The sequence below is a fragment of the Typopeltis vanoorti genome, chromosome 20, assembly GCF_054136105.1.
Source record: "Typopeltis vanoorti isolate ZY-2024b chromosome 20, IOZ_Tvanoo_1.0, whole genome shotgun sequence".
NCBI classification, from domain to species: domain Eukaryota; kingdom Metazoa; phylum Arthropoda; class Arachnida; order Uropygi; family Thelyphonidae; genus Typopeltis; species Typopeltis vanoorti.
In genome coordinates, this window is record NC_143568.1 from 85,552,022 (window position 1) to 85,575,029 (window position 23,008).

At 36.9% G+C, this 23,008-nt stretch overlaps 1 protein-coding gene across 1 annotated transcript in view; it reads left to right on the forward strand.

The window, feature by feature from the left end:
• LOC150095623 (serine/threonine-protein kinase unc-51-like) overlaps positions 1-23,008 on the forward strand; it is a 393,781-nt gene that overhangs the window by 320,768 nt on the left and 50,005 nt on the right. The window contains exons 19-20 of the mRNA XM_090409927.1: positions 15,387-15,592; positions 19,579-19,704. Of these exons, the coding sequence (XP_090266053.1) occupies positions 15,387-15,592; positions 19,579-19,704 (332 nt within the window). The remainder of the gene's footprint in view (positions 1-15,386; positions 15,593-19,578; positions 19,705-23,008) is intronic.

Consider the following 23,008-nt stretch of genomic DNA (forward strand, 5'->3'; position numbering starts at 1 on the left):
TTTTGAACGACCATCTTGACTCAACATGCTTCCTAAATAAGTAAACTTGTTTACATTCTCAATTTGTTTATTGCCAATTTGTATCTTTAAGAATTTAATGTCTGATTTTGAGGTTATCATTGTTTTTGTTTTTTGTAGGTTTATGTATAATCCATATTTTTTTTAATGTTCCGAAAATGTGGCTGGTTATCTCTTGTAATTTTTCTTCACTTTTGTTGTGTCACCTTTTCTTATTAACTTTGATATCTATGCTTTCTACGTTTATCCGCCCCTTGGTGTCACATGGTACTATCTAAGTACAAAGGGAATTGTCTTGGGGTAGAGCCAAAATCCAAATGCAACAACTTCCTTGTTGCATTTGGATTTTGCAGAATTAAAGGCAACTTCCTTTAATCCTGTGCTCTTAGCCTTGGATTACGCTACAATTATCGTTAAAAAGTGTGAGTCATTCATCTAAGCTTTGTCTGTCTTATTCCTAGGAATGGTACACTGCTTTAATCATATATTAACGTTCTTTTTCCCTAGAATTTCACCGCCAATATTTAACTAGCTTAAGTAATCTTTTTACATAATGGAATAACACTCTTTTCTTCTGCATTTTCACAATTATTATCTTTTTGTTTAATATATCCTAATTTTGTTCACATATTAAAATTTTTCCAGATGCACCACATAAGTGGTGCATCTGGAAAATCTTTTTCTTTGTGTGTCCCCCTTCTCTCCTGGGGGGGGGGGGTCCTTGTCAAGGATTTCCTGCTCCTTATCCATTTCTTTGATTGTAGAAGCACCGTGTGCCTCTGTGGTTGTTTGCATCTTCACTTAGTTTATCATTAGCATAATCTTCCCCCTTGAATCCCTTCCTTTCAACTAATCCTTTCCTGACTCTAAAATAATTTACTTCTAAGACATCTGGCTGAATCTCATCTGCATCTAAGCTCCAATTATCAACAGAATTTCCCTGTGATGTTCCTACTACAATGGACACATCATTTACATGAGGGCTTGTCTCTCCTGACAAAGTGTGCTCCTTCATGCTCAAGTTATCACCTGCTAGCTCACTTATAGATTTATTAACTTGGTTTTCAAGGCTCCCTTTATAAGATCTAATTCTGGGTGAGTTTCTTTCCTTCTCATGTGATTTTGGTTCAAACCCCTTTTTAATGTCTTGCCTTCTTCCTAGGAGATATACTTCTTTCCTTGCATAATCACACTTAAAGTTGTACCTTATCAAAAAATCATTACCCAGAATCAGTTTTATGTGTGGGAGAGGAGATTCTGACAAGACCAGAAACTCATGCCAAACACACATTCTGAATTCAGGTAGGTACACTTTAAGATTCACAGATTTAGATGCATGAGATGCAGAGGCTGTACACCCAAATATTCTCATGGATCGTTTGAGGTAAGTAATCTTGTCCTTAATATAGGGTTCTAATATTTTAAAATAGTCTTCAGAAATGATGGAGAGGTTTGGGCTTCAGTGTCAAGTAAGGCACTGGTCTTCACCATCATTTCATAAGACTGCCCTCTTATTCTTTGTCCTTTCCTCCACGTCCTATTAGCATATGTGTGAGACCCAAGCTCTTCATTATGACCTCTATTAAGGCGTCTCCTGCCATTGAAACAATTGCGAGCAAAGTGCCCAATTCTGTCGCAATTATAACACCTGGGAGGCTCTCTTCTATTGCTCTGATCATTAGTTCTTCTGTGATTTGATGGAAGTACTGTCGTTTCCTGGGAGGTGATTTCTGTTAGTCTCTGCATTACTGAGTCTATTTGGATGAGAAGGGGCCTCTGTAGTCGCTCAACCTCCTCACGAATTAACCTTGTGGTTTCTTCAGTTCTTCTACTACTAGGCTCTGGGGTCTTTATAGACATTGTTCCCAGTTGCTTCATCACCTCGTCTAAATGCTCCATGACGGGCTTCTGGAGAATTTCTAGTTCCTGTCTTACAATAGATCTGATGTTGTCTGTTTCAGCAAAGACTGTTAATTTATTTATTGCCTGATTGTCATTGCTTTCATTTCCCCTTTTCACTTTAAAATTTTCCTTCTTGTCCTTGCATTCTTTATTTTGCTCAAGCCTTTTAACTGAGCTGCAATCTTCTTCGACCATATTTACAAACCCAGGGGCAGATGCAGGATGGATGTCTCCAAGCATCTGTTCACGTTCTTTGACCTTATTGTAACAGTCATTTGTTATCTTTTTATTGAAAGCAGTCTCCCTTAATTCTGTTCTTACCCCTTGTCTGAACTGCTGGAAGACAGCCCAGTCCAAGTGAGGTTTCTCTTCACTGTGGACACTCAGGGTACCGGCCACCATTAGTAATCTGTTCTGAAAATCAGACACACTCTCCCTGTCCTGAGTGCACCTCTGGCATTTCCATAAATTAGGCCCAAACTTCCCAATTTAGAGAACTGAGAAATTAGGACCGTTTTAAACTTTGAATACTCCAGGGTCTCTTTTAGAATGGGAGAGGAGTATAGGAAGGTTTTGGCTGTCCCTACCAGCTTTACAGAGCAAAACCAGTAGCTGAAATTCAGTCCATCCTCCAGCCTTTCTTAGTTCTTCTATGTAGTTGAAGAATGCGATGACATCATCAGAATCCTCGCCCGAGAACAGAGGGAACACTTGTTGGGGATTGATGCATTGAAAAAATTCATTGTCCTCCATTATTGAACTACTAGATGGCTTTGACATGCTTGCATCTAAGTTAACAGTAAAGCACACTAAGAAATTTCAAAAGTATTCTAATTCAATCTTTGCCTTTCAGTTGTCTGTTTAGAATCTGAAACCAACTTTCTGTGGTTAGTCTCTAATTAAAATTTATTTAAGAAAAACCACATCCTATTGGCTGTGCCATTTATGTTGTGTCACCTTTTCTTAATAACTTTGATATCTATGCTCTCTATGTTTATTCACCCATTGGTGTCACGGGTACTATCTAAGTACAAAGGGAATTGCCCTGGGGTAGAGCCAAAATCCAAATGCAACAAAGCTTCTGAGGTTTTTCTTCTCATTAAATTCTAAGACATTTATTTGTTATTGCTGCACCACTTAGGACAATTAGTTTAAAAGAGAAAATCTTAAACAAGAAGTGAATACCCAGCTGTACCTCAGTGACTAACAACCGTGACCGTAGACACACTACTCAAATCTCCTGCTTAGGTTCGCATGTTTAGCAAGTGGTGCATCGGATAGTACTAACAAACAACTGAATCAGAGTAAGCAAAAGATTTATTTAGCATACTAACATATATACAGTTCATGGAAGTCTGGGAAAGATCATTTCTAAACTACAAATTTATGTGCTATCATAATTATCAAATACAAGCAATAAATTCTCATAACTCACATAGGATTAACAATAGAGCTGTTCCATATTACTTCACACATAAGATCCTCATAACTCTCTTAATTAAAGCCTAGTAAACATACATTATCACCTCCTATTCACACATCCTAAGGTTATCACTCTTTAAATTACACTTGTCTACTTTCACAACTTATAATTTGCTATAATCCTAAATTTTATCTTTGTTAAGTCCTTAGATCTTGATTCACATATCATTCATTTACACTATTTAACAATAAAATTTCATGATATTGTATAATAGTTATCTCCTGTGCTTGTTCCTTTCTTTACTCGTCCTTGGACCCTCAAATTGATTTCTTCATGCTGGGGTTAGTATCTAGGATTCCTCGATCATATGCAGGCCCATTTGTTTCAGTCGGTCATGCCTTCTTTTCAATGAGATTCTTGGGGCAAAGTCACTTTTTCGCACATGTTGCCCTTTTACCTAGATTCTGAGACCTCTTTGCAGACTACTCTTTTCTTCCGGAGTAATGTGATTCACCTCGGACCTTGCAACGTATAACCTTTCCCGTGGATACACGCCGTCTTCCGTTTCCTTCTTTCTGCCGGACATCAGTGCAGAGATTTCCCCTTGCGCTCTGGAACCGTCCCTCCACTCGCGAAGTCCACACATCAAAACCACCAGGAAAAAAGCCTCATTGGGGGGGGGTCCTAACTCTTTTATATCTCGGCACCTTCCATAATCCCCCCCCCCCCCGACTCATCGACAGTGCTCGACGCGATATCTCTCAGTAGAGGATTTCTTCTTTTCTGCCTACTCATCATGTGCCGTGTGCACACGATATGCTTGCGGCAACTTCCTTTAATCCTGTGCTCCTGGCCTTGGATTATGCTACAATGATCGTTAAAAATTGTGAGTCATTCATCTAAGCTTTGTCTATCTAATTCCTAGGAATGGTATACGGGGTGCTTAAGGGTCAAAGCTGTATAACTGAGAGGAGACCTCCACATAGCCTTTAAAGGAATGCGGAGAACCGACCAGGGCTTCTGACCTAATGTCCAATCCTCACCTTCTCGTGGTGCACCCTGTTGGGTATCTACTTTGATACTGAACGAACGAGGATGGGCTGGCAATTTGGGATTTAGCCGACCAAATTGTATTCTTATTGGTTAAACCAAAATAAAAAATGATGGTACAACATGACAAAATTTCATGCCGGCTGGGGCGTCGCCCGGTTAAACAAGGCCCCCGTTGTTTTCGCCAGGGAACCAGGGCGAACAGCGAAAAGTCAGCTACTGGAACAAATCTGAAAACAAACCCCAACTCAACATCACCAGAGTTAAAGATCGGTACTATCAACGTAAGAAGCCTGAATGGCAAAGAAATGGAGCTAGCTGAGGAATTAGATAAGTACCAGATCGACATAATAGGGGTGACTGAAACAAAAAAGACCAAAACTGGTGAGATCTTTCTGAGCAATAAATACAAAATGTTATATTCAGGCAATGACAATCAAGGAAAAGAAGGAGTAGCCATAGTATTCAACACAAAATACGAGGCTAATCTTCTTGAATGGCAGTCAGTCTCAAGTAGAGTAATGTGGGCAAATATGAGAATGGCGAACTGGACAATGAGACTTATTTGTGCCTATGGTCCCACAGAAGGTTCTACTAAGGTAGAAGTGGAGGAATTTTTTGAGGCTTTAGAAAAAGCAACTGACACAATGAAAAAGGAAAAGTTGGACCTTGTTGGGGATCTAAATAGTAGAGTAGGAAATGATTGTGAGACATACAAAAATATTTTGGGAAAATCTGGAGAAAAGAGCAAAGCTAATAATAATGGCAAATATCTGTTGGATTTCTGCTCAGGACATGGACTGGTTATTACTAACACCATGTTCCAACATAAAAATGTGCACAAATTCACATGGAGAGAAGAGGCTAGGAATAAGAAAAGTCTCATTGACTATGTTATTGTTGATAGTGATGTTTTCTCCCTGGTGCAGGACACCAGAGTGTACAGAGGATTTGAAATTGGAAGTGATCACTATTTAGTCTTGAGCAGAATAAAATTGAATTTCATATTGAAAAGAATAACTTGTAAGAAAGTTTTAAAGCGAATAAAAGTTGAGCAGCTCTCAGATGTGAACTGTAGACTAAAATACAGAAATATTATTGAAAAGAAAATGAAAGAGTTTGAGAACAGGAATCAAACCTTGGAGATTCAGTTGCAAACTCTGAAGGAAACATTGATTGATTCTGCCAGAGAGGCATGTGGTGAGGTTGTGTGCAAGGATAAAAAAATCAGAACTCCCTGGTGGACACAGGAAGTTAAAGAGGCAGTGAAGGAAAAGAAGAAAGCATATCAAAAGTTCCTGGCAAATAAGTCAGCTTTTATTCTTACAGAATACAGAGACAAATGTAAGAAAGCTAAACCGTGTGTAAAACTAGCTAAACAAAAGTCATGGGAGGACTTTGGCAAGAATATAGAAAATAAATATCAAGAAGGTGGCAAAATATTCTGGAGGTTGTTGAAGAAGCTTAGGAATGGAGGAAAGAGTGCTGTAAAAGGAATTAGAGATGATAAAGGTGAAATGAAAACAGGAGAAAAAGATATCCTTGAAGTATGGAGTAATTACTTTGAAAAACTGCTAAATGAAACAAGCAGTGATGACAGCACAGTGATAAAAAACACTGACCAGGCATGCAGTCAGGAATACATATCCATACTTGAAGTAGAAAAAGCCATCAAAGGCTTGAAATGTGGAAAGGCAGCAGGAGTAGATGATATTCGACCAGAAATGCTGAAGTATGGTGGTATAAGAGTCTTACAGTGGCTGCACTGCATAGTTCAGAAAGCCTGGACAGAGGGACGAATTCCCGATGATTGGAGTAGAGCTCTTATAGTACCCATATATAAAAAGGGAAATAAAACTGAATGTGACAATTACAGAGGTATTTCCCTACTGAGTGTTCCTGGCAAGATCTATGCAAGTATACTTGAGAAACGGTTGAGAAGAATTGTGGAAGAAAAGCTTGGTGAAGAACAAGCTGGATTCAGGCCAAATAGAGGCTGTCAGGATCAGATCTTCACTTTACGACAAATAGTCGAGAAAGCATGGGAATATAACAAAGATCTGTATTTAAGTTTTGTCGATTTGGAAAAGGCATATGACAAGGTGCCAAGAGAGAAGCTATTCAATACGCTGCAGTTATATGGTGTGAATGGGGCATTATATCAAGCAATACTTAGTCTTTATTTGAGTTGTGAGTCAGCAGTTAGAATTGAAGGAAGTACAGGAAGATGGTTTAATGTTAAATCTGGTGTGAGACAAGGATGTACATTATCCCCTCTGTTATTCATTATCTATATGGATCACATTATGAAGGAATGTGGTATTAAACCTGATATCAAAATTGGAGATGTTAATGTCAGCTCTTTGCTTTATGCAGATGATGTTATACTTCTAAATAAATCCGCTACAAGTCTGCAAGATTCTCTGACTAAATTGAATAGCTGTTGTAATAGATATGGTATGAAGGTCAGCAATAAAAAGACAAAGACAATGAAAATAGGCAGAATCATTGAAAATGTCAACTGTGTTGTGAATGGAGAACCTGTGGAACAAGTAAAACATTTCAGCTACTTAGGCACAATTTTTACTGAAGATGGTAAACTAAATATAGAAATAGACAACAGAATCAGCAAAGCTGGTATGGTGGGAAGTCAATTGAATAAATTCATATGGAATAAGAAAGAAATTAGTCGGAACACTAAATTAGCTGTATACAAGACTGTGTTCAAACCAATTTTAACTTATTGATCTGAGAGCTGGGTCAGAAGTAAAACACTTGACCAAGACTAGAGACCGCAGATATGAGAGTCCTGAGAAAGATTAGAGGCGTGAACAGATGGCATCAATGGCAATATCATATTAAAAACAAGGATATTAGGAAAGAACTTGACATTGTCAGCATCCAGGAATGCGTTAGCAGAGCTAATCTCAGATGGTATGGTCACTTAAATAGAATGAGAGAGGAAAGATTAGCAAAACAAGTGTTCTCTGCTAGGTTGGCAGGAAAACGACTCAGAGGAAGACCAAGATATAGGTGGATTGATACGGTACAAAGTGCCTTAGACGATAGAAATATAAGATCTGATAATGTTGGAGTCTTGACAAGTAACAGACTGATTTGGAGGAAAATTGTAGATAGGAAGTTAGTAATGATGTAATTTTTTCATGTAGTACTGTCATATCCTGTACACCCCTTGAGGGTACATGGCAGGAATTTGATGATGATGATGATGATGAGGAATGGTATACTGCTTTAATCATATATTAACGTTCTTTTTCCATAGAATTCACTGCCAATATTTAACTAGCTTAAGTAATCTTTCTACATAATGGAATAACACTCTTTTCTTATGAATTTTCACAATTATTATCTTTTTGTTTAATATATCCTAATTTTGTTCACATATATGTAATTTACACTCTTAGATGCAAGCAAATTTTCTATTATAGGGTCTTTGCTTGTTAAATTATGAAATCATAAATTCTCTTAGGAATTTTATCGATCACAATTTAACACTTTCTGCCAGAAGATCGATATCGTCTGCAAAACGTAAGATATTTATTCTTAGTCCGCCAACTGCTATTCCAGTGTCATATTCATAAAGAGCTTAATCTATGACATATTCCAGAAAACAATTAAAAAGAAGAGGGGACAAGATGCATCCCTGTCTTACCCCTCCCCTCGCTCTGCCTGGAATGATTCACTGCTGTAATTTTTAATTTCAATTCTCATATCAGATGAAGAATAAAAAGATTTAATAATCCTAATGATTTTGTTGTCAATACCATAATGTTCTAGAATCTTCCATAATGCTTCCATAATGTAATGAAAGAAAATTCTATGAAATTAAAAACTGAAAGAAAAAAAAAAAAACAGGTTGACAGGAGCTACAAACTTATCTAATATTATAACTGAAAAGAATCTTTCTATATGCTGAAGAAAATATAGGTAAATATCAAGCATGATTGTAAAGAAAGGCTTTTGGAGAGTATTAGTAGAGCATTGAATTTGAAATACTTCATAAGATAGTATATATAAATAATTTCAGTTTGCACTGCTAACAGATAAAGCAGATTAGCTAATGGAATCAGACCTGAACTTTTGCTATTAAGACAGGATTAAAGCAAGAAGATACCCTTTCACCCTCCTTCCTATTTTTAGTTTTTAAAAAAATGTATTAAGTAAACTAAAAGATAACAAGTAGAACACTAATATTAGCTATACGCAGACATCTGCTAGTTGGAGAAAATGCTGAAAAACTAGAATGACCAGTCAACCAGGATAAAATCAAATATTCATAAGTATGTAGAAACAACCTTGACACTGCAAGGTAAAAGAGGAAGATGAGATGTAGAAAAATAACCAGAATGCTAAACAAGCATTAAAGATGAGGCCTTATGGAAAGTAACCTAGAGAAAACTGTGGCAATGCTGGGAGGATAACATCCAAAACAGGCTTAACTATAATGGGAATCCTGAGCTGAACCAGAAGAGTTCAAGTAAGAAAAGGGTAGCACTTGAAGCAAAAACCTTAGAGGTTCAGTAAGCTAGAGGAGGAGAAATACTTACTGTTCAGTTATTTTCCCTCTTAACACCAATATCACCACATACATTATGGGAAAGAGCTGGTGGCCCTTGACTTGAATGTTAATAGGATTCTTGCACAATAGAAACAGTCCCAGAAGAGTGAAAAGAAGGAAAAATAATGCCACTGCATTGAGAATTCAACTCAGTATCAAACTATAGGCCAGCATGTATATCAAATGTAGTGGTGAAAGTGTTGAGAGAGGCTGATTAGAGACAAAATACAAACCTGGATTGATAGGAATTGAAATTTTTTGAGTGAGCAGCATAGTATAGTATAGTATATAGTATAGTATTCTGTTAAAGGGAGGTCATGCATTAGTAACTTGGTTACATTTTATAAAAAGGTGATGTGTATTGAACAGAGGAGATGCTTATATGGTGGTTTATCCAGATTTTACTAAGCATTTGAGTACCAGATGATAAACTATTGTTGAAATTGAACAGGATGGAAATGGATAGTCATTTGGTAGCTTGGTTACAGTGACTGATGGGAATCCACAAGTGGTGAATAGCGGTGCAGTATCCCTCCCCATTTATGGGGGGGGGAGTTGACAAGTGCAGTACTACAGGGTTCTTTGTTCTTTTCTGGGGGGGGGGCAAGAGGAGATATTCAGTTGTTTGCTGATTATACTCGCTTAGGAAGAGCAATGTCAGGAAGTTTTGATATGTTGATACAAGAGGATACGAATAGATTGGTGCTTTGGACTGAATGGAATGCCATTTCAAAGTGTGAAGTTATGAAGTTCAGCCAGAGAAGAATGGAATGACATATACCATATTGTAGGAACTTTGGTTCAGGAGGTGAAAGAGGCAAGAGATCTTGGTGGATAGAGAACTGAGGTTTACAAGACACATTGCAGAAGTTGTAAGAGTTACCCAGAAAATTGCTGCTTTAATGCAAAGAATGCCGATGTGTACAAGACACTTTGCATCAGCATTCTTTAATGCAAAGAATGCCAATAAGGAGGTAATAGTTCCACTGTACAATGTACTAATTAGGACTCATTTGAATTTCTGTTGTCAGATCTCATTACCTGGCTATATTGGTGAGAAGAAATATTAGAGAAAGTGTAGAAGTGAATAACTAAGACTGTTTCAGGACTCTGAAATATTGAGCATGAGGATAAATTGAGGGAATGCAGTCTTCAGAGCTTGGTGGATAGGAGGAGGAGCAGGAGGTGTGATATGATTGTGATGTTTTAAGTTGGTAAGAGAAGCCTATCAAATAGATACAGGGAAATTATTGCATAGGATAATGGGTGATGTGAGAATGAGATGTCAACCATGGAAACTGTACAAATGTCATATGAGCAATAAAGTGCAAAGTTTTTTTGCTTAACAAGGTGATGAATGAGTGGAATGCATTGCCAGAGTGAGCGCTCCAGCACTGAATGTATTCAAAGCAAAGTGTGATACTTATTGTGAGTGTTCAACTTCCTGCAATGATTCTTTGGACTTCCTGGAATTCTTTCTTTAAATATTGCATTTAGAATATCACATTCTTTTGCTGATTATTTGTCTCCATATTTAGCAGTTCATTCTGTATCTTATTTATTCCAAATGATTTTCTATTTTTTAATTTTCAAAAAGTTTGTTCATTATCTTTTTTTTTAAATTATTATTATTATTATTTCAAAAGTTTTGTTATCCTCTTCATAAAGATCATTATCTTTGTATATATTATTTATTTTATTGTTTTCTGTGTATTTAGATTTTGAAAATTATCATTCCGTTTATCTAATCCAATATTTGTTAGTTTTGTACCTTCATTTAGTTGTTTTGAGTTTGTAATTCTCCAGATTCTTCTCTGTGTACTGTAAATCAGATTGCCAATAGTGTACCATAGGCCTCAATACTTGGTCCACTGCTGTTTAATTTGTATATCAGTGAAGTAGAAAATGCTATAGGGAAAAATATCCACTTGTTTGCTGATGATGAAAAGCTAGGAAGAGCAATAGTCATAGAAGATGATGCAGAGATCCTGTAGGATGTCTTAAATCACTACGGAACCATTTTAATGTGGTCAAGCATAATGTGATGAAGAGATTACAAGCTGTGTACTGCATTGATGGAACTGAACTGTAGTGATTTGGCATATAGATTTGAAGTTTTAGAAGGCTTATTGCAAAGATGGCCAAAAGAGCACGTCAGATTACTAGGTTGTTGAAGAACACGCTGACAAGCAGGGATAGGGAGGTTGTTATAAAGCTTTAATAAGGCCACAACTAAACATGCAGATATGGTTACTGTATTCCATGAGGAAGTGAAGGAAGGGGATCTAGAGGTGACTAAGATTTTGACAAGTTCTGCAGAATGCTCCTTATGAGAAGAGATTAAAGGTCTGTGGACTGGAAAGACAGAAAAGAGGGAATATGTCAAAAATATAAACAATTAAAATGATTTTATAGGATTATACACCTAAGTCCTTTTTTAATACATAGCAGGAAGGAAGAGAAGGGGGTCATCCCTTGAAATTGTGTATTGAGTGTTGGTAATAACATGGGTGTCTGGCCTATATTTTTTGCTTGGATGGTCATGAATGGGTTGTGAGTGTTTTGTCTCTGAAGGAGTTCAAGGCGAGGTATGATAATTACTGTCTGAGTAATGGTTATTGCAGGCCTCCTACAATTCGTCTTAGATTACAGGAAAATGTCTGAGTAAATAATACTGTAGTAATAATAAACTTTTCCTGTCCTTCTCTAAGTGTAAAACAGAGCATTTTGTGTTAATTTTGAAAAATAAAAATTTTAAATTGATTTTATGAATAGATATATATCTGTGCTGTAGAAAATGTCTATTATTTTTGAGGGATTATTATAAATTTAGTTTAATCCTTTATCCAAGTGTGACTAGTGAAGTATCTTCACCTGAAGATACTTTCAGGTGAAAGTATCTTCAGGACCGGGTTAAGGTGGTACAACACCAGGACAACTCGTTGCAAAGGTGGAGCAAGCTACCAACACTCCTATCTCAGTATCTCCTATATCTCCTATAATGCAAAACCAACAGACTAAAACCCTATAACTCTAGACCCCCCCCGCATATATGGGCTCCCAAAAATACACAAAGAAAATGTGCCATTACGTCCCATAGTGGATGGCATTGATTCCCCCACTTACAAACTAGCCAAGCATTTAGCCAAAGCGCTCTCACACTATACTGGCAATACACCATCACACATAAAAAACTCAGCCCAATTCAAAGCCAGTATAGAAAACCTTACACTCCAACATAATGACATAATGGTCAGTTTTGATGTCTCCTCACTATTCACGAATGTCCCCCTCAAAGAAACCTTAGAGCTAATCCAAGCTAAATTTCCTCCCGATATCTCAGCCCTATTTCAGTTTACAATGAACTCAGGCTATTTTGTTTGGCAGGAAAAATTCTACAAACAGATAGAGGGGACAGCCATGGGTTCACCACTTTCCCCACCCTTGGCCAACTTCTTCATGGAGACGTTTGAAGAGAAAGCCTTAAACTCAGCCCCACAAAAACCTACCGTATGGCTTCGCTACGTTGATGATGTTTTCGCTATTTGGCCACATGGCCCGGATTCACTCCTCTCCTTCCTAACACACTTAAACAACCAACACCCTAGAATCAAATTCACCCTGGAAAAAGAAGAAAACAATAACCTCCCCTTCCTAGACACACTAGTCACCCGCCAACCTGATGGAACCTTGGTTTTCTCAGTTTATAGAAAACCCACCCATACAGGCAGATACATTCACCAACAATCCCATCACCCCCCGTCACAACAATATGGAGTTATTAAGACATTATTCAACAGGGCAAAAATAATCTGTTCTAATGATCAAGCCCTAATCACTGAACTAAATCACATCCGTGACACTTTCTCAGCCAACGGCTACCCCCTCCAAAAAATCCAAAAAATACTTAACCCAGTTATCCACAACCCACCACTCCCTCCCCTTCACAAAAAAGATTACTCTAAATCCATCACCATTCCCTACATCCAAGGCACCTCGGAAAAAATCAATAATATCTTAAAAAAACATGACTTGACCACTTGTTACAGACCACATAGAAAACTGACAATCCTTATCCGCTCCACCAAAGACCAACCACTTCCCCTAGACCTACCTGGTGTATACCAGGTCCCTTGCAGCTGTAAACTGTCCTACTTTGGCCAAACAGGCAGGACAGCAAATATCAGAATCTCAGAACACAAGGATTACATCCGATTTCACCAGTACAGCCACTCTGGGCTTGCAGACCACGCTCTGGATACTCACCACAGAATAAGATGGAAGAAAGCCACAGTAATACACCGCAGCAAGTTCAAGTATGAAAGACTATTCATGGAATCAGCCTCGGCTCTTAGGAACATGCCAAACCTCAACAAATTTGGATGCATGAGACTGCCCCAAATTTGGGAAACTTTTATCAGAAGAACTTCAGCCCAAAGGCCAAGAACTACCAATATAGCCCGCCAGGGGGCACCATCAGGACTTTAGGAAAACGCTAGCCTCCTAGATTCAGTCTCATTTGCTGTTATTAGTACTTGTGTGCACGTGTCTTTGTAGTAAGTTCCCAAGAAGATGGCAACATGACGTTCGCCGAAATATCGGAAAGTATATATTAAAGTTTATTTAATCTATATTTCTAGTATACGCTGTCAATTCCTTAAATATTAGTTATCATGGGTTAAAGTGGTACAACACCAGGCAATTCGTTGCAAAGGTGGAGCAAGCTATCAACACTCCTATCTCAGTATCTCCTATAATGCAAAACACATCTCTTTGCGGATATGTCTAATGTTATGCATTAAGGGAAGGGCCACTACCCAGACTAGTTTCGACCTTTATTGAGGTCTCTTCAGTGGAAGCCAGGCCCGAGTGGAGATATCAGGCAGAAGCATTAGCAGGTCATCTCTACCTATAGGAATTGCCAATTGGTGTGCCACCCTTGTTTAATAAATTACTCTGGATTTAGAGAAAGATGTTGAAGGTTTATTTTTCACTTGCTCCACCTTTGCAATGAGTTTCCCTGGTGTTGTACCACCTTAACCCAGTCCTGAAGATACTTTCAGGTGCAAACTTTGTTTGCTCACACTTGGATAAAGGATTAAACTAAATTTATTATACTCTTCAGTGATGTCTCTTCAGTGGGAGCCAGGCCCCAGTGGAGATATCAGGCAGAAGCATTAGCAGGTCATCTCTACCTATAGGAATTGCCAATTGGTGTGTCACCCTTTTTTAATAAATTACTCTGGATTTAGAGAAAGATGTTGAAGGTTTATTTTTCACTTGGTTAGAGTATAATAAATTTAGTTTAATCCAAGTGTGAGCAAACAAAGTTTGCACCTGAAAGTATCTTCAGGACTGGGTTAAAGTGGTACAACACTAGGCAATTCGTTGCAAAGGTGGAGCAAGCTACCAACACTCCTATCTCAGTATGTCCTATAATGTAATGCAAAACACATCTCCTTGCTTGATATGTCTAATGTTATGCATTAAGGGAAGGGCCACTACCTAGACTAGTTTCGACCTTTATTGAGGTCTCTTCAGTGGGAGCCAGGTCCGAGTGGAGATATCAGGCAGAAGCATTAGCAGGTCATCTCTACCTATAGGAATTGCCAATTGGTGTGCCACCTTTTTTAATAAATTACTCTGGATTTAGAGAAAGATGTTGAAGGTTTATTTTTCACTTGGTTAGAGTATAATAAATTTAGTTTAATCCTTTATCCAAGTGTGAGCAAACAAAGTTTGCACCTGAAAGTATCTTCAGGACTGAGTTAAGGTGGTACAACACCAGGGAAACTCGTTGCAAAGGTGGAGCAAGTAAAAAATAAACCTTCAACATCTTTCTCTAAATCCAAAGTAATTTATTAAAAAAGGGTGGCACACCAATTGGCAACTCCTATAGGTAGAGATGACCTGCTATTGCTTCTGCCTGATATCTCCACTCGGGCCTGGCTCCCACTGAAGAGACCTCAATAAAGGTCGAAACTAGTCTGGGTAGTGGCCATTCCCTTAATGCATAACATTAGACATATCTGCAAGGAGATGTGTTTTGCATTATAGGAGATACTGAGATAGGAGTGTTGGTAGCTTGCTCCACCTTTGCAATGAGTTGCCCTGGTGTTGTACCACCTTAACTCAGTCCTGAAGATACTTTCAGGTGCAAACTTTGTTTGCTCACACTTGGATAAAGGATTAAACTAAATTTATTATACTCTAACCAAGTGAAAAATAAACCTTCAATATTTTTGAGGGAATTGGATGAAAAGAGGGAATATGCAACCAGATATCCTAAAAGGATGTCTGATTGCATTTTATTAATGTTGTGCTACTTGCATGTTGATATATATTTGATTCACTTTCATTTGATCTAATTATATTATAATTACCATATAAAATAAAATACTTGAATCATCTTAGCATCACAGAGTCCTCCAGGAACAGCTGTTATTCCATATCATCATTCCTACCTTTGTTGGACTAGCACTGAAAGTGATGAAATAAGTTCTTCTCCACACAGGGTACGACGCAGTTCAACTACCTGTGTAATTAATGAAGCTTGTTGTGCTCTAGAAGGACCATTAACATTTGTTGCACCTGAGCTACCTGAAGAAACATTAATGGAGGTATTTTTCTGAACACTTCCTATTAAAGTTCATTATCATACTATACTATATTGGTGTAATTTTTTTTCATTTTTTGTTCTGATGTGCATTTTGCTATATAATATTTGCAATTTAACTTTCTTTTCTCACAAATGCTGTTTATTACACAAAACATCATTTTTTTATAATTAACACACAATGCATACAAAAATGCATAAACAGGTTGAAATGTTTGAATACAATGTTTCAAGAATCCAGAGGATTTTTTTTTATTCATTAATGCATTGTGTTCATGACTTACCTATATGTTGATCAAATATTGCAAGTGATGACATTCCTTCTAAGTTGAACTTTGTCTCTTTTGTGACCTGGGTGGCTAGCATTTCTCTAGCAGTTCACTTGATTAGATATTGAATGACCTTAATTATCAGATTTCTCTACCAATGCCTAGAGTTGTCCATGTGAATTATAATTTATGATTTTGCTTATGGAAACACAGCTTTCAAACATAAGATGCTGAAGTATTCTGAGTTTCTAATAATAAATTTAGTTTATTCCTTTATCCAAGTGTGAGCAAACAAAGTTTGCGCCTGAAAGTATCTTCGGGACTGGGGTAAAGTGGTACAACACCTATATTCAATATTCTGAGTTTCTTTCTCATCTCTGAAGAGAGCCACCAAATTCATAACAGTACCATTGGTCACGAGAATCCTTAGTGAAATGCACTAATACAGTGTAGATATATGGACTCCCAAGAGTCAGGAACTCATCGAGGATGGCCATACTATGCACACCAGCTATCATACCTGTTCTTGAATTCATTTACTCGACTTTTGCACACAACATCCAATGGCAATCCATTCTAATCATGCACTATTCTGACAGTATTCATTCTCATCTTCCATGGATGCCCTCGCATCCTTTCCCCACTCCTCATAAAATTAAATATCTACACTGTATTAGTGCTTTTCACTAAGGGTTCTCGTGACCAATGGTACTGTTATGAATTTGGTGGCTCTCTTCAGAGATGAGAAAGAAACTCAGAATATTGAATATAGGTGTTGTACCACCTTACCCCAGACCTGAAGATACTTTCAGGTGCAAACTTTGTTTGCTCACACTTGGATAAAGGATTAAACTAAATTAATTATTAGAAACTCATTTCTGAAATTCTGTATAACCCTTTCAGAAGTTTGTAAGTGTCAATCATATCACCCTCTTTCTCCTGTTTACATTGTTTGTCTTCAGCCTATAAATTCTCAATCTCTCTTCATAATCAGTATTCCACGATCCTGATATCATTTTGATACTCTCCTTTGCTCTCTCTCTCTCTCCACTGTATCACAATCACCACGGAAGCCAGGAGACCAGGCCTGTGCACAATAGTCCAAGTGAGGTATTATCATAGCCTTGTAAAGAGGCAAAATGACAAAATGACTTCTTTATATTTACATGTCAAGGTTTGTTTCAGTATTGCTATTGTTCTCTGAGTTGTATTTACAATTTTTGCTATATGCTCCTTGAACTTCAACTTCTTGGCTACTAAAACTCCAAGATCCCTAACCTCATCAGTTTCTTCAAGCATAATCCAACCAATATAATTCGATATTGGATATCTAATCGCACTAAACTGCATGACTTTACATTTATTAACATTGAAATCGCAGCCTTTGTCACATGCCCACAATTCCAGCCTATTCAAATCATTCTGTAAGTACTGAATATCAGCAGCACTTCTGATTACTCCTCTTAGCATCATCAGCAAATAGCAGTATGTCACATGTCAAATCCTTCTTAATATACAGATTGAACAACAACGGACCAAGCACTGATCCTTGAAGCACACCACCGGTTACCTTGAAAGTTGCAGATTCACCCCCCCCCCTTTACACACACACATACCACTAATCCCATATTCTCCAATTTATGCAACAGTATTCCTTTAGTAAAATCCAAAGTATCGTGGTGTATCCATTTCACTTGTCTAACTCAGTGGTAACATTAAAATAGAATATGGGCAAGTTGCTAAAACATGACCTTCCCTTAGTAAACTCATGCTTCATTGCAAAGTAGACATTCTCTGTCTACCCATTTCTGAATGCGAGCCATAACCAGCTTTTCCAAAATCTTCACCACCACTCCTGAGATCCTGATTGGTCGATAGTTATTATCCTCCTTATTAATAAAGTTCCATGCCAAGTTAGTCTTTGAGACTTTTCTGTAATATTTATGTTGTTCTGTTTTGATTAAAACCTAAACTGTTTCTTCATTCTTGCATTAATAAAAAAAAAATTAAATATACTGCTCAAAACAATTAGGGGATATTTTGGTTTTCTTGTAAATTATAAAGTTATAAAAATAATTTACAAATGTAACACATTTATTTTAAAATATTCTTAATATATAATAGTGTAGAACATGCAACTGCGTGCAAGATCATGTTAAGTCTTGTCAAAATGTGTCTTAGCCATATTAGCATATGGAGGGTATAAAAGCATGGCTTGTTGCGCTCACTTCCACAGTGCATAATTATCACTTCAATTGTAAATTTGTGTAACCCACCACCCATTATTTTGTTAAAAATGGCAGAGCAACATGATATCCCAGAATCCATGACTTGGAGAGCCATTAGTTGATTAGAAGCTGGACAAATGCAGCAAGTTGTTGCTCAAGTGTGGTGTGAATCTCAAAGCATAATTTTGCGACTTTGGAATCATTTCTGGAGACAGGAAATGTTCGAAACCATCTTCATGCCATAGGTTTATATGCTCGCAGACCAGTGATTTGCATTCACTTACTGCAAATTACAAAAGAGCCTGAAGAATTTGGGCACAGGAACATGAGGATTGGGCTTGTGTACTTTTTAGTGACAAGTCCAGGTTCAGTCTGCAACCAGATAACCGGCATATGTTAATATGGCGTGCAAGTGGAACAAGAAATAATCTACAGTTTGTTCATGAAAGACCCTAACATCAAGGTGGGAGTTTAATGGTATGGGCTGCAATAAGTATAGGTACCATACTGATCTCTATTTTTATCAGAAGTGGTTCCTTAACACGTTCGCTGCCAACTATGAGTATACTCATAGTTGGTAAACCAGCCACACAAGCCAGCTACGAGTAAACTCATATAACACTTACCGCCGGCAACGAGATTATTGTACTGACCTTGAAGAAGTGAAAATGCTTGGCTTGTGGAGCTAGCATCAAAACTGTGTATTCTCATAGATGGTATATGCTCTGCACAAGCCAACTACAAGTATACTCGTATGATGCTTACCGCCGGCAACGAGATTACCGTACTGACCTTGAAGAAGTAAAATTACTCAGCGTACAGGAACAGACTATGCCGAAGTAGCGTGGCAGCGAATGTGTTAACAGCCCAGAGGTATTGTGATGAGATTTTGGAACCTATAGTTCGTCCATATTCTGCTGCAATTGGTACAAGAATGGTTTGAGGATGAAGGTATTAAATGAATGGACTGGCCTGCCTGTTCTCTGGATTGTAATCCAATCGAACATGCCTGGGATGCTTTAGGTAGATGCATTTCTGTTCGACTGGTGCCGCCACGATCACTTCAAGAGCTCGAAATTGCTCTCATAGAAGAGTGCAAAAATATCCCACAAGAACTGTTTGATCATCTTATCTGGTCCATGCAATCAAGATGTACCACTGTTTTGGCTGTTAATGGAAACCATACACCCTATTAAAAATTAACAAAAGCATTTTTAGCTATTCTTGTTGTTAAAATTATTTCACGCTAAAATGTATAATTTGTTAAATTTATAATAAATATCGATTATTTAAACAATATCTCATCAATTACATCCTAGCCATAAGTAAGAAATATTTATTTATGTATAAAGTTTCCAATAGTTACAATTATCCCCTAATTGTTTAGAGCAGTGTAGTAAAGACTGAATAATACTTTTATATAATAAAACAATAAAATGCCATAAGAAATATAATGGTAAATGATTCTTGATATTAAACAACTTTATTTTCAGAAGGAGCATAATGAAACCTTGGCTAAATTAAATTTCATTCTTGCTCTGGTGGAATGTATATTAGATTTAGCAAAGCTTAAATCATCACCAATATCTGCAGTGACTGAGTCAGTTGCAAAGAAAGAGGTAAATAAATTCAAAAAATTTTATTACTCAAAAAAATATTTATATATTTTATATTGTGCATCCCATCTCTGTGTATTTATGTTAAATGTAGACCTAGAGCAATGGTCATATGCAGTGACTGTTTTTCATATGGCCAGCATTTCAAAACAGTAAGTTAGACATTTAAAAAATACTTTATTATTGCTTATCCGGTAGGAACCACAAATAAACATCAAATTTTTTAATCTACCAGTTTCCTATGACTTATTATATATATCTTCCGAATAAACAATAAACTTGGAAAAAATTATGTTTATTGAGTGATTTCTAAAGTAACAACTTTCATAATTTGAATGAACCTCAATAGATGGTGAACATAGCATCAAGGTGTCAAACACATTGTTTTGTGTAATTTTTATGTAAAAATGGCTCATTGTTTTGTGTAATGATTATTGTATACTAATTCACAGCTATGCAGGTGTTTGATGTCTTACTGACCAAAGTTGATTTAAACTGAGACCTGGTTTTGTTACACTGAGTTGAAGAACATACCATTTCAGCAGTTTCTTTGAATCTATGTATATATTGGTCGAATTCAGTATATATGGCATTCCTATGAGTTCCCAAAGTACCTGATGTTTTTCTTTAATGGTATGAAATGCTAATCCCCATTTGTGTGTGTACTGTTTTTCCTCATCTTGGACGTTTTTTTCATGCTGATCTCTACAGACTGTCTCATTTAGTAGATACTACATGTATTGAAAAATTTTCAGTGAGTGTGGTATTTGCTGTCAGACATATGCGAAATGTACTGTCAGTGAAAACAGCCTTATTCTCTTTAGAAGATATTGACACATTTATACAAGTAGTGAATGGGAGATATATTACTGCATTATTTCAACTATGGTATCTCTTCTGGTTCCCAATGATGAGACCTCAATAAAGGTCAAAATCAGTCTGGGTGGTGGCCCTTATATATAGCATTATACATTCCTGAAAGGATGTCTGCTTTGCATTAGAGGATACTCAGGCAATTAACGTGAAGTCATTATCCTCTACAAGTAGCCTAGTCAAGAAGATACTTCATGTGCAAATTATGTTTGCTTACACTTGGATAAAAGATTAAACAAGAATATAATTTTCTTGGCAATTCAGTTGATTAATGATGTATCTCTTGCAGGCTCTCTTCAGACACTTTCTTGTAGAAGATCAATTTCTGCATTGGGTATCTTTTACAGATACTTCCATGCCGCTGTTCAGCAGAACTAAGGCATAATGCCTCTCATCTCTGCTAGATCTACAGAAACTTGAGCAAGAGCTGCTTAATGTTCCTTTACAGTCGAACTGCATAATTACCAAAACTACTTCTCCCAGTCTTCTTTCATTCCATCCACCTCATTCTGTGGAACAGCCTCCAGTCCAGGCTGGACTACAACCTCCAGAAACTTGTCAACAGATTACTCTGCCCCGGACCCCAATTCTAAATTGTATACAGATTAATGAAATGCCTTAATCTTTCAAAGAAAATTTGCTCTCTACTTTAACAGAGAATTCAGCCTCTCATTTTGTGAACTCAATGAATTTTAAGAGAAAATTCATTATCTTTGTTTAGTCCTAATTGATGAATGATCAGATTGGATAGCTTCATTGTTTACCAACAAACCTTTAAAACCTACTGTTAATTTAAACAAGATTTTCCTGTTGATATTGTTACTCTTTGATTTTGTGATACATATTCTATGGTGCAGAATAAATTATATCATTAAATAAAAGGTACTAGTCCTCCCCCCCCCCCCCACTTGCATTATTTATGGCACACTATGAACAGTACTTTTCCCCAATCTGTGACTTGGAATGGTTCTTCATCCAAACTAGAAAATTTAATTAACATTAAAAATGGAGAAAAAAACAGCTTTTTTTTTTTTTTTTTTTGATTATTCATGAAGCAGACAGAAGTCTAAATAATCTGTTTTACCATTATCTGGGTTGGAAAAATGGGGCTGTTAAAAATCTTAAGACATCATGTCCATGCTCTGTGTTCTACAGATTCCTTACCACATCAAATGTTGCAGTGTATTAAATCAACATTCTTAACAAATGCCTTCTTTGAGATCTTTATCAATATTGCATTCAATATTTGCATGACTTACTCTTTGTCTGCTTGAGAAATTGCATTCTGCTTCCATATATCAAGAGAGTATCAGAACATTGCTAGAGATTGTTCTCATGGACATCACTAAGTCCTCTCATCCCCATTGATAACGCCTTGACCACTAATAATTCTTAACTGGGGATTGTTTCGGACCAGGTATTGCCATGCATGATAAGCATCATGATAAGCATGCTAATTTTCCTGATTTGAAGTTCATTAAACATTTGTGGGATCATATGGAATGCAGCATCTGCCAGCCAGCATCAGTGCTTCATTCACTCTCTGACTGAGATGTTATTGTCTATTCCAGAATACCTTATGGCACCTTTCATAGTCTAGTGGAGTCAGTGCCAAGACAGGTGCAAGCAGTTATCTCAGACAAAAAAAAAGGCACCATGTACTACTAGGTAGGTTGGTCATAATATTTTGGCTCATGAGTGTATAGCCTCTTATATTATTCTACCATTTTCACAGAACTAATATTTTTTCATAATCATTATTTCTTCTATTGCTACATATTAGAAGAACCCTCTGGGAATTTTTTTTAACTTCTTTGTCTAATTGCTAGTTACACTGCTATACTTCTATCTTTACCAAGCAAATCACCTTCCTTACCTGTTCTTTGTACTTAGTTTTATGCTGCTTCCATCATGTCTTTTTTCTTCCAGTTAGTAGCATGCTTTACCCTCTTCAGTCATCCATTTCATGCTTACATATTTAACTTCCTGATCCTTATATATTCAGACCTCTGCTAGATCTTTAAAGATACCTGTGGTATAATTATAAACAAATTACATGATAGCCACAGTAACTTTAATGAAAGTACAGATATTTTGTACTGAAAATATCAGTACATCATTAGTGTGTAGAAACAAGCAAATCAAAGAAAATATACAAGATACATACAACAATCAATTTACAATCAACAACAATTTACCAATTAAAAACGATTGCTGCGAGCTAGAAATTAATATATTAATAAATAATAATGAAGCTATTTTCAACCTGAAGTTAGTTTCAACCTTTATTGAGGTCTCTTCAGTGGGAGCCAGGCCCAAGTGGAGATACCAGGCAGAAGCATTAGCAAGGTCATCTCCTCCTATAGGAGCTGCCAAATGGTGTGCCACCTTTTTATTAAATTACTCTGGATTATTAAATTACTCTGCACACCGT